General features: G+C 36.0%; 1 protein-coding gene across 3 annotated transcripts in view; it reads left to right on the top strand.

Moving 5' to 3' along the window:
• Positions 1–9793, top strand: part of PCMT1 (protein-L-isoaspartate (D-aspartate) O-methyltransferase) — a 43557-nt gene extending 33764 nt beyond the window's left edge. The window contains exons 7-9 of one of the 3 annotated variants that reach the window (XM_036075032.2): positions 1617–1786; positions 7289–7432; positions 8990–9793. In XM_036075032.2, coding sequence (XP_035930925.2) covers positions 1617–1786; positions 7289–7432; positions 8990–9002 — 327 coding nt within the window. In that variant the 3' untranslated portion in view covers positions 9003–9793. Of the gene's footprint in view, positions 1–1616; positions 1834–7288; positions 7433–8989 lie in introns of all 3 variants that reach the window. The other 2 variants (XM_036075033.1, XM_036075034.2) reach the window with 2 other exon arrangements.
• Positions 9794–12464: the final 2671 nt, after the last annotated feature.

Raw genomic sequence — 12464 nt, 5'->3', positions numbered from 1 at the left:
AAGAAAGGAAACAAGCATTGGCTACCTCTTGGCTCAGCTGCAAATTATGTTTACAGTCATAACTGAAAATGGTTTTATTTTTTATTTTTTTTTTTTTTAAAGATTTTATTTATTTATTTGACAGAGAGAGACACAGCCAGAGAGGGAATACAAGCAGGGGGAGTGGGAGAGGGATGAAGCAGGCTTCCCGCTGAGCAGGGAGCCCGATGCGGGGCTCGATCCCAGGACCTGGAATCATGACCCGAGCCGAAGGCAGACGCCCAACGACTGAGCCACCCAGGCGCCCCTGAAAATGGTTTTAAAAAATTATATTGGTTGGATTGAGGAAGAGGGGAAAGGAGCAGAATAAGAGAGCTCAGGCCTCATCTAGCATATAATTTGAAATAAGAACGTAAAGACTCTACAGCATGGTCACTGTAGTTAATAACACTGTATTATATATTTGACAGTTGCTGAGTGAGTAGGTCTTAAAAGTGCTCTTCATCACAAAGAAAAAATTGTAACTATGTGTGGTGATGGATGTTAATTAAACTTATTGTGGTAATCGTTTTGCAGTATATACATATTATCAAACCCTTATGTTGTACACCTAAAACTAATACAATGTTATATGTCAGTTATATTTTAATGAAAAACATAAAAGACATGCTTTAGAAATAATCACTACCAAAAAAGTAAATACTAGACGACACAGGTAAGAGCACTTAAAATATTTAAAATGACTGGATTTAGGGAGCAAGATTGGAGTAGGGGCAAGTCTGCTTCATTTTATCATAAACCTTGACATTTAGAGAAACAACTCAAAGAATACTTGCAAGAATTACTTGAATAAAGATTAAAGTGGGAAAAATCAGATAGGCTTGCTGACAACTGAAATTTTGAGGACGCACTTTTCTGGGATAATCTATCCAAAGTAAAGTTTCTCCCTTACAGTTTTAGATTAGTAGTCATTTGTAAGGCCACATTCAAATGGTAACATGTGACCTAAAAGTTTTCTGACTGGAAGGGCTTTCACTGAGTAGTCTTGGTTTTTCATTGACAAGGGTGTCTTACGTTCTAATGCTGCAGAACTCCAGCCCTACCTTCCTTTGTCATGGTGCGAGCATTCCTAAATTCAGTCATAAAACCGAGGTTCCCTTATTTTTTGGCTCAGTGATGCTCTAAATTCTACAATGACAGGGTAGGGACTCCTTACTGATTTTCTGCACTCCCCTGCTCCCTTCTCTGCTCCAAACCACACAGATTTAAAACAGTATACAGGCATTGAAATGTTCTGCTTTGCCTTTGGTCTTCCCAAGAGGATAGCTGTACATTATGTGGTTCAGTTCATTTTGAGCCCTGCAGTTGTACCATGTACTATGTTAGGTGCCCAGTGCACAAAGATGAATAAGATCACAGTCCCTCTCATCAAAGAACTTGTAGTTTAGTAGAGGAGGTCGATGGTAAATGGTTAAGTGGTGACTGAGTAATAAGTTTAACAATCAAAGTATGTATCTACTAAATAAAGTGCATTTCTGCTTTCTGCGCGTGGACACTGGAAAGTTGTGGTGATGTAAAATGACTCTTAATATAAAATCTGTAACTTGGTGTGTATGTCTTTTTCTTTTTCTTTTTAGCTGATAGACCAGTTAAAGCCTGGTGGGAGATTGATATTGCCAGTTGGTCCCGCAGGTGGAAACCAGATGTTGGAGCAGTATGACAAGCTGCAGGACGGCAGTGTCAAGATGAAACCCCTGATGGGAGTGATATACGTGCCTTTAACAGATAAAGAGAAGCAGTGGTCCAGGTGGAAGTGATTTTATCTTCTGCTCTTTCTTCTTCCACACATGCAAGGTGAAGGGTGTGGATTCTAAGACATTAGACCACAAGAGCTGCTTTTTTTGGTTGTCACCTTTATGCTTCTCCATTTTAACATCAGAAATTCACTACATTAAAAATCTAGAAAAATTTTGCATGAGTCTGCCCTTCTTTTGGTTTAACTCATATCTTTGGGAAAGGGGGGTGAGACTTGGTTGGCACAAAGGTGGTTTTTTTTTTTCTTCCTTTTTTTTTTAAAAGAGGCTTTTAGCTACAGTTCAGAACTTTTTAAGGATACTTATTATCAGCCATTCTTTTTCTGTATTCACAAATCATTTTTGTAGCTGCTTTATGGTCATGGAAAGAAAGACTTTGGTCCGAAGAGAAGGGGCCATCCTTTCTGCCCCGTTCACACCCTGTGTGTACCATTGTTACAAAGAGAAAGAAGGGAAAAGATACTCTTGTCCCAGTTTTCAAAGGTGTCAGAATCCCAGAGAAGACATTTTTCTGCTCAGCTTGCTTTCTTTCAATCAGGTTCATTGACATTCTAACAACCTGGGCCAAATAAACTTCTCACCAGTCTATAGAACTGGCCAGCCCATTTTGAAGCCACCCTAAGTTCCTGGGGAGGGGAGTGGATTCTGTGAGCTCAAAGCGAGTGCAGTGCCCAGGTCTCACAAACCCACCCAAAGGGCCAACAGCATGCAGCATAATCCTCAGTACAGCATGGCTCATTGTAATGCCTACTTGTGTATTATGTCTCAGCATAATCTGAGTATTTTGTCTGAAGCCAAGGTTTCTCTTCTTCTTCTCTCCTTCGCCCTTTCCCTCCCCATGTCCTTCAGTGGGAAGGAGTGAGATCAATAAGAATGACACTAGCTTTAAATGTCAAAATAAGAAAGACTTTACAAGTTTCCTTGTTTTAGAATCTTTTTTTATTTGACAGAGGTACTTATTTTAAGATAATTATTTTTTTAATAAGTAAAATGGTGATTATAAGTTTAATAGACCTCTTAATTTTGTTTTTTTGGAAGGAGGAAAGATACCATGTGAATGAATGTTTAATTGCAAAAATGGTAATGAATCTCAGTTTTTCTTTTTATTCTGATTGTCCATTTCTGAGATATGTTACTAGGAATTGCTTTATTCTTCACTTAATGTGGACATAGCTATTTTCTTTGAATTCTAACCTGGAACACGGCCACTTAAAAAAAAAAAATTAAAAAGCTATGAGTCCTGTCAGTTAAAATCATATAGTTCTTAACAACTAATTACAACCTTCCTTGACTTTGCTTCTAGTATGGTTATGTTGTTATATAATTGTATAGTTGCTATTGTATAAAAGGGGCAAACATACACTGAACTTACCGAAATTTGGTATCAAGTAAGAGTTCAGATTTTCATTAGTAAGTTTAAAACTTTTCTTTTTATATACAATAAATATTAGTATTGAACATTCCACTGTAGTTTGATGATGAAGGAATTACAAAAAGGTATTTTGTTTTTATAACCAGAGGTGGATTTAGCATGAAGCAAACGAAACTTAAGCCTCAGGGCCTTCACATGCTTGGGGGCCTTCCTGGCCTTACACCTAATATTATAGGCAGTCTTGTTTTTAGTGCTCTTTTTTTTCGCTTCATGAAGAGGTTCTCCCCCTTCCCAGGTCATACAAGCTCTATATTTCCACAATACCTATATTCACCCCTTATAAAACTAAATTATTTGTATTAAATTTAGAATAATTTTTAAATTTATGGACAAGTGATTTACCAAATATATTTAGTCATTTACCAAATATTTAAATATATATACTTGTTTTTCTTTTTGGTTTTCAACTTTTTAAAAGATTGGGCAATTTTACACATACGTATCACTGGAAACTTTTCTCTAGTTGTACCAGGAGGACTTCCTAATTCTTTCTGTTGCCAATTTTCTGTTTGTTCAAACACATTTTCCTACATCCAAAGATGTAGTGGGTCTTTTTTGTTTTAAGTAAGCTCTATGCCCAGTGTGGGGCTTGGACTCATGACCCTGAGATCAAGAGTTGCATGTTCTACCAGCTGAGCCGTCCAGGTGCCCCCAGAGATAGTTACTTAATTGTAAATCTTTAAGTTTAAAGAATATAGGTTTAAAGAATGTAAAGGTGAAACAAAATCTGAAAACAAAATTGGAAAAAACAATTGCCACATTAAATTTTTTTTGTACTGAAAGAAATTACTAGAAAATAGGATGTTTGAAAACAACAGTTAACTTAAAAATCTAAAGAGACCATTAATCTGCTATTTCTATTTGTATTCTTAGACTCTTAGTCAGGGTCCAGAACAGAAAGTATGCTCAGCTAGGATTTTAAAGTGATTTTAGTGAAAGGACTGTTCAAAGAAATACGGGAACGGTTATGGAAATCCGGAAAAGATGTTGACATACCCAGGTACCAGGGTCCTACCATGATAGGCCATAAGGGGAGGAAACAGTTTTACTGGAACCCACTGAGAGCAGGGACTGTACTAGGGCCATGGATACATAGCTGAGAATTTGAAACTGACCATTCTCATGGAACTTACAGTCACTTGGGAGATCCAAAAAAATCTGAAGAAGACAGTCAATTAGAGTATAGTGTGTTTAGTAGGGAGCAGCTGTGTTGAAGCCAGACAGTGAAGTAATCAGAATTACATTTCAGAAAGATGACTCTGGCTGTGGTGTAGAGAGTAGATTGGAAAGGGACAGAACGACAGAAACAGAATGTGGTTGTAGCAAGTTAGGGGTGAAATGGTGGTGGCCTGAGTTAAGGCAGTCGATAGAATGTGGTTGAAAAGAGTCATTTACCATTTTCTAAGTGCCCAGCCCACATTTGGGATTTATCATCTCAGAAGCTCCTAGTCAGTTCTATTGCCAGGTTAGGTGATCTTTGTTCTTTCAGATTTTCTTCAGGATTAATTTAACAGCTCATCTCCATGCTTTCTTCTGGACGTTCTCTAGCTTCTCACCAGCCTTCCATCCTTTTCTTCCTGAGGAGTCCAGAGCTAGTTGCAGTGCTCCGTGAGGGTGAGATCCAATCTTTGCTGAGGAGGTGTGGTAGAAACTATATGGGAAAAAAGAGCCCTAGTGGGCATGCTGAATTCTCATGCCAAATAAAGCCCAGAGCCTGGATGTAGACTTACGTTTCCTTATACTTGGAAAAATATCACTTCTAATTTTGGTGGAGTAATAAAAGGGGAGACAATGCCAGATGTATGAGCCATAGACCTAGAACCTGTGGTATTATGTTCATGACTATGAATGTGTAGTAGTTGTATTAGTTGCTTCATAAACTCTTTATACTTTTTAAATTTGTATTTTATTTTATGTAAGTATTATATGTAGAAATCAATATTTTGTTAATCATCTGGTAAGTTTTATTTTTGTTTTTAATGGTCACAAGAGTCAATGGAATAAGCCCATCTCTGGTTTGTGAAACTGAAGAATGTTTCAGGATTCTCATTCTGTAAGCGCTTTGCTTATCAATGCATCTCAAAGTGCCATGCACACATGAAAAACATGTTATGAATTGGTTGGGCATTTCTAAGATTGACAGTATAGGTCCTAGGGTATCCAGTTATCCTGTGTTCATATTGTTCTATATTGTCCCTTTTTAATTTCTTTACATACATCACAGCATTATGACATATTTTGCATTCTTAAAGGCAGGGATATATTTTGTTGCTTTTGGAATTATTTTTATGTCTCTCATAATACTTTGTATAATTTATTATCTCAGAAAACCCATTAAGTAGAAACCATTCATGGATTTTGATTGTTGTTTCTTGGTAATACATCTTTTCATTTGTTCTTGATAAAAAATATATAATACTAATGTTAGTAGGTTAGAGTTATTAACCTAACAAGTTATATATAATTATACATTATATAATGAAATAATATATATATAGTTATTAACCTAATGAATATGTTTAGCACATATATAATAAAGAGACTTTCTAGAAATTTAGGACATAATACTTTTTATTGTAAGTTATCTACACGTGTAAGTCAGATAAAGATAGTTATGTAGAATTTGGAACATTAAGTGGAAAAATAACTTGAAAGTTACGTCAATTTTGGAGTATTAGGATGGGACATTTATACATGCTCTGACAGCAAATTTTTGGTTTTCTTTGGCATCCTAAATGTTAAAATTCAGGTCCATAGACTTAATTTCTTTTCCTTTTTTTTAGTGCTATACATTTCCTTTTGTTTTTAATAATACTGTTTCTGACTACCAAAATAATACATATGTAATGTAAAAATTTTTAGACGTACAAAGGATGAAATAAAAGTCATCCACAGTCCCAGAACCTAGAGATAACCACTATTAACATTTTGGTAGATTTTTTTTTTTTTTTAACTCTTATCCATAGTCCTGTATACATCTTTTTGTAATCCTGAGATCATATAGTAGCATTATCTTGTAATCTCCTTTTTCCATTTAATAATGTCATCAACATTGTCCCACATTGTTAGCTTTTTTAAAATATGACTTTTTCCCCAGTTTTAGTGAGATATAATTGACTTAGCACTATATTACTTTTATGTGTACAGCATAGTGATCTGATATATGTATATACAACAAGATGATTACCACATTAAATTTCGTTTTATGGTTTGAGGTCTTACATTCAAGTCTTTAATCCGTTTTGAGTAGATTTTTTGTGTGTGGTGTAAGATGGTGGTCCAGTGTCATTCTTTTCCATGTGGCTGTCTAGTTTTCCCAGCACCATTTACTGAAGACATTATCTTTTCCCCACTGTATGTTCTTGGCTCCTTATTTAAATGACCATATATGTGTGGGTTTATTTCTGGGCTGTCTATTCTGTGTCATTGACCCATGTGTCTCTTTTTATGGTACTACCATACTATTTTGATTATTATAGCTTTGTAATATAGTTTGAAATCAGGAAGTGTGATACCTCCAGCTTTGTTCTTTCTAAAGATTGCTTTGGATATTTGGGTCCTTTTATGGTTCTATACAAATTTAAGGGTTGTTCTGTTTCTGTGAAAAATGCTGTTGGGATTTTGATATGGATTACATTGAATCAGTAGATTGCTTTGGGTAGTATGGATATTTTAACAGTATTCATTCTTCCAATCCATGAGCATTGTGTCTTCTTCAATGTCTTTCATTAATGTCTTATACTTTTCAGTGTACAGATCTTTCACTTTGTTTAAATTTGTTTTAGGTATTGTATTCTTTTTTGATGCAATTATAAATGGGATTGTTTTCTTAATTTCTCTTTCTGATAGTTCATTATTGGTGTATAGAAACACAACTGATTTCTGTATACTGATTTTGTTTCCTGCAACTTTATTGAATTAGTTTATTAGTTTTGACATTTTTTTGGTGGTTTTTAGGGTTTTCTATATATGATATGTTGTCTGCAAAAAGAGACAGTTTTACTTCTTTCTTTCCGATTTTGATGCCTTTTATTTCTTTTTCTTGCCTAATTGCTCTGGCTAGGATTTCCAGTGCTATGTTGAATAAAAGTGGCGAGAGTGGGCATCCTTGTCTTGTTCCTGATCTTAGAGGAAAAGCTTTCAGCTTTTCACCACTGAGTATGATGTTAGCTGTGGGCTTGTCATATATGGCCTTTATTATGTTGAGGTACGTTTCCTCTATACCCAGTTTATTGAGAGTTTTTATCCTTTTTAAAAAAATTTTTTAATTGAAGAGGATATTTAGAAATGTTTGTACTGTGTTGTTGGGCAATAAGGATATTTATTTATAATATCCTTAATGCTTTGCAACAGGCAAGTCAAATATGGGAAATTATTTTACAAAAACAGTAGTATCTTCAATTCACATTTTAAAAAGCACAAGTGAATTTATGAATAGAGCACTTTGCAAGTGAACTCTTTGTAGATTAAATATTTTAATGCTTGCATGAATTTAAGTGAAATCTATTCTATGAGAATTATAGTGCTTAAATTATTTAGAAGAATATATTAAGAGGAACCAGAACTGATAATTTGTCATTTAACAGATAATCCAGTACTCTATGACAATGGCAGCTTATGAGAGAAGTAATCTTTAAAATAATTTCTCACACGATTTACAAAATTCAGTTTTAAAAAGAAGCATATTATCTGATAGTCCCTTAATTCACCACATACCTGGGAAATTTTAGCTCTTTATTTACTTTCCCTTCAAATTTATTTTAACTTTTAAAAAACTTTTTAATTTTTATTACACATTGTAAGAATAGTATGAAGACTTCCTGAATCTCTTCATCCAGAGTTAACCAATTGTTAACATTTTTCCACATCCACTTTCTCACTCCCTCTTTCTCTCTGTATATATACACAGGTCATATTTTTTCTTGAAATCATTTGAGATTTAGTTGCAAACATCATACTTCTTCACCCCTAAAATTCTTGAGTGTTGAACAATGTTTTTGTCACTCAGATTATCCTCAAATATGAAGCTTTTTGGGTAGCTTTATTTTTTCACTTTTAACAGCTTTCTTGAGGTATAATTTACACACCATACAGTTTGCTTTAGGCTGCATTCTTCTTCCTTCCTTCCTTCCTTCCTCCCTCCCTCCCTCCCTCCCTCCCTCCCTCCCTCCTTCCCTCCCTCCCTCCCTCCCTACTGGCAGAGGCTGGTACAACGCTGCACCTGGCTGAGCGAGTGTCCTTTGGAGCTGAGAAGCTGCCTTCTGAAATCAGCTGACAGATACACCTACACAGGATGCTTTTTCTCCCAGAGTTTGGGTTGAGACTGACCCACTCAGCATTTGCTAGCAGATAGTCTAAGCAAAAGGCCACATTTTTGTCCAGTTTTGTCAATGTAACTGTAAAAAATTATTCCAACTCTAAATACCCATCGCCATTTTATGATAAATAGTGTTAGCAAGATCCTAGATCCAAAAGTTAAAATTTCTCTGAATTTTTGGTCTTGAAGGAAGAAAGGTACCTTTAGAATGAAAAATAAGGAATCCAGGGCCTTTAGGACTCATATTTCATTCTGCAGTAGCACGAGAGATGTTTGGATGGCTGACTTCCATTTTTGCTTTGACTTGGGGCTGTTTGCTTTTTTTTTTTTCCTTTTTATTGCTTGGGGATGGGTGTATTTTTACTTATTTACTAATTGTATCTAAATTATTAGCCAAGTTTTGTAGTATGTAACACCTACTTATATATTTCTCTTTTTTACCCCCAGGGATGAACTGTAAAAGCACCATCAGCTTGACCAGTATATAATATTACAGTGGATTGCTCATCTCAGTCCTCAAAGCTTTTTGAAAACCAACAGCATCACAGCTTGTTTTGGACTTTGTTACACTATTATTTTCAGCATGAAAATGTGTGGTTTTGTAGGGTTTCTAGTTCTTCAAAGAGGCGCAGAAGCTGAATTGGTGAAAGAACGATGCAAAGTATAAATTTGTGTATTATTACTTTAACACGCCCACATTTTACTTAAAAATATTAAAAGACGGGGTTCCACAAAATGGAAGACTTAGTTTGTGAATTGATTTCGAGGAGTGGTTTTTCATAGATACTTAATTCTGTTTCAATATTAATTTATCAGATTGCTCTTGTGCATCAGATAACACCATTCACAAGTTAAGATTCTTGGTTTTTGGATGTCTGTTAGATGCCACTAAGAAAATAGAGATGAGCTTCCTTTTTAAAGCTTTTGATGTGGTGTCCTAGAGTAGCATGTTGTAGATACAATCAGCTGCTTTGTTACCTTAAAACTAAGCATTTGTAAATATTAAAACTTCAGAAGATGGCAGGTGATGTCCTTCACAACACTTAGCTGTTCAGATTGGACATAACTGACATAGTTCTTCCTTTCCCTCTTTAAAATTATAGGAGACTTGTAGCTCAGTATTGTTTTTTCTGTTTCTAATTTGCTGCTGATAATGTATATGAATTTACCGTGCTGTGTAAGCTGGGTCCTAGTCACTGAACAGTTTATGCAGTGCTGCTTTGCCAAATAAAGTTAAAAGTAAAAGAGGCATTGGTGGTGTTTGAATACAAAAGAAAGAACTACATGTACCCCCGGTACGGAATGCTGACTGAGATCACAGAGATAGAATTGTGTCTCTGATGCTCTGTTTTATGAAATCTGAGTAGCATAGATTGATAGCATTAATCCAGCCGTGCATTTGTAGAATATGACTACGTTTCCGGCCCACGAGGACTACACTGCATTTGTAGAATATGACTACGCAAGGGCTACATCATTTTTCTCTGCCTAACACAGGGCTTGCCCTCTTGTAGAGGAACAGTAAATGGTGCCTGAGTGAGTGAGTGAGTTGACTTCGTGTCAGGGAAGAACAGGGTCAAGGATGCATGTTCCAAAACACATTTCTCATCTATAAATAGATTTATTAATATAATGACTGGAAAATGAGTTTCTGTGAGGGCAGTAGCACTTTGGGATCTTGTTTAAATACTGTGGTCTAAAGCCTTTTATAAAAGGATCTTAGTTTTTCTAGGAGTTCTAGAACTTGAGAAAAATGTAAACTAGATCTAGCAGAACTAGTACTCCCAGCAAAGCAACCCCCTCCTGTGTGCAAATGTGTAGGATTCTGCCAAGTCCATCCTTAGAGTGTGAGGCACCTCCTCCCCACCTCTTAAAGTCTTAAGCTTTATTTGTTTAAAAACGTTTTTTTTTTTTTAAATTATGCAGACATCTTTTCACTGGTGTCTTCTTGGACAAGATCTCAGACATGAGAAACTAGCATCCGTTGGCAGCTGAAACTTGTGTTTCAGATCCTTGCTGGCTTCAGTCCGCTGCTGTTGGTACTGCTTCTGGACCCAGGCCGTGGACCCTGTGGGGGCAGGACTCAGTGTCATTTGAGGTAGTTTCAAAGGTTTTCTTTAGGTCTTAAAACTGAATTGATTCTTAAACTTAGCCACTAGTCTGTATCCTTCATAGCCATTGCCAACATTTTATTATATGTAAATCCCTTATGTTAGGTCTCGGGGCTAGAAAAAAGTGCTTAACTCTCAAGGAGTTTACAATCTGGCCGAGGGGACAGTTTATAAATACAGTAGGACCAAGTGCCACCTCATTGGTATAGACAAATGCCATGTCACGCATTACTGTTGGATTTTACACTTTTGTGAATTAAAATTTTTAAATGTTGAATAAACAGGAGTGGATTTTAAGGGAGCATCGATAAGTGGCAGAGACAGCAATAATGGATTTTAACTAGGTCTAAGAGCTTTCCTTTTAAGAGCTAAATTTATATATGTGCTGGTCAGAGATAAGAAATGTCTCTTTAATCTTTAGGATTCACAATCTCTAAAATATTTTAGCATTCCATTTTTTCTTAATAGAAGTGATTCCTTCATACAGTATAGAGAGGACAATGAAAATATTTTTAAAAGTTCCAGTCTTGTGAGATCCTATTGAAACAAGGTGTTTTTACAGATTTGACTTTATTAAAGGACAAATCTAGCTCCTAGTTAAGAATTAAAATTAAGAATTCCAGTTTCTATTTTTTTTTAAATTCTTTGTCAGATTTTATTTTATTTCAGAGAGAGAGAGCACGAGAGGGGGGGGAGTGGGAGAGGGAGAAGCAGACTCCCCGCTGAGCAGGGAGCCCGATGTGGGGCTCTATCCCAGGACCCTGGGATCATGACCTGAGCCAAAGGCAGACGCTTAACGACTGAGCCACCCAGGTGTCCCAAGAATTCCAGTTTCTAATGAGGGTTTCAACTCTTTCCCAATCAGTAACATTAGGGAAAAAAAATGACATTTTAGGAAAATAATACATTGTGCAAATATTTAAAATCCCATTGCCCTAATTTTTAAAAATAGCCATTGCTAAAAAAAAAAAGTCAGTTACACTTTTTAAGTTGACTATAATGTATCTATCCTAAAGCATCTTTAAAAAATCAATGTATTTTAAAATAGGATAACAAATAATGTAATGCTCATGAATTTTTTGAAACCATTCTTAGCATCGGATTGTCAGCCAAGAAATAGAGCTTCTCCCTCATTAGAGAGGGAGGTGTTTCTAGTTTTCAGCTAAATGTTAACAAATTTTCCCATAGTTTGGTATGGCACGAAAAGAGCTCATATTGACAATGGTAATTGAATACTAATGTTGTAAACAAAATATCAAACATCGGTAATTTTTTAAATGTTCTAAATGGGGTTCAAAAGGCCAATAACTTAGGTAAGTGCTAAGTCTTTGAGGGTATAAATCATCACTTCCTACAAATTTTATTGAGTTATTTAAAGCACTAGCAAACCAAAGTGTTCTGATCAGATTTCAGTTTCATGTCTCTTGAGTTCTCCTACCATTTTTCAGGAAGATGACCGTGTTTTGTCCCCATTGTACTTAAAAGGGTGGCTCAAATAGATGGCCGGTAAGAAAACCCTGCGTGAAGAAAACTGGCTGGCCCACGTGGCCCGCAGAAATTCACGTCTGTGTCCTGTAATATCATAAAAATGAAACAAGTCCAACAGTTTCCTTATCTTTAATCCTTCTACCAGTGCTGTAATAGTAGGTGTTACTTCCCGTCCTCAGACTTCACCTTTGTATCTAACTGTGATGTCTGAGCCAGGACTCCATGAAGCGTTCCCTTGCTTGGTGGAAGAGAAAACATCTGACTTCTAGTTCCCATAGATGCTATCCGGAGCCGGGGAATCCCTCTCTTCCTCTCTCTGTCTT

Source organism: Halichoerus grypus, chromosome 9 (assembly GCF_964656455.1).
Source record: "Halichoerus grypus chromosome 9, mHalGry1.hap1.1, whole genome shotgun sequence".
Taxonomy (NCBI): Eukaryota; Metazoa; Chordata; class Mammalia; order Carnivora; family Phocidae; genus Halichoerus; species Halichoerus grypus.
This window is presented reverse-complemented; position numbering and strand designations above follow the sequence as displayed.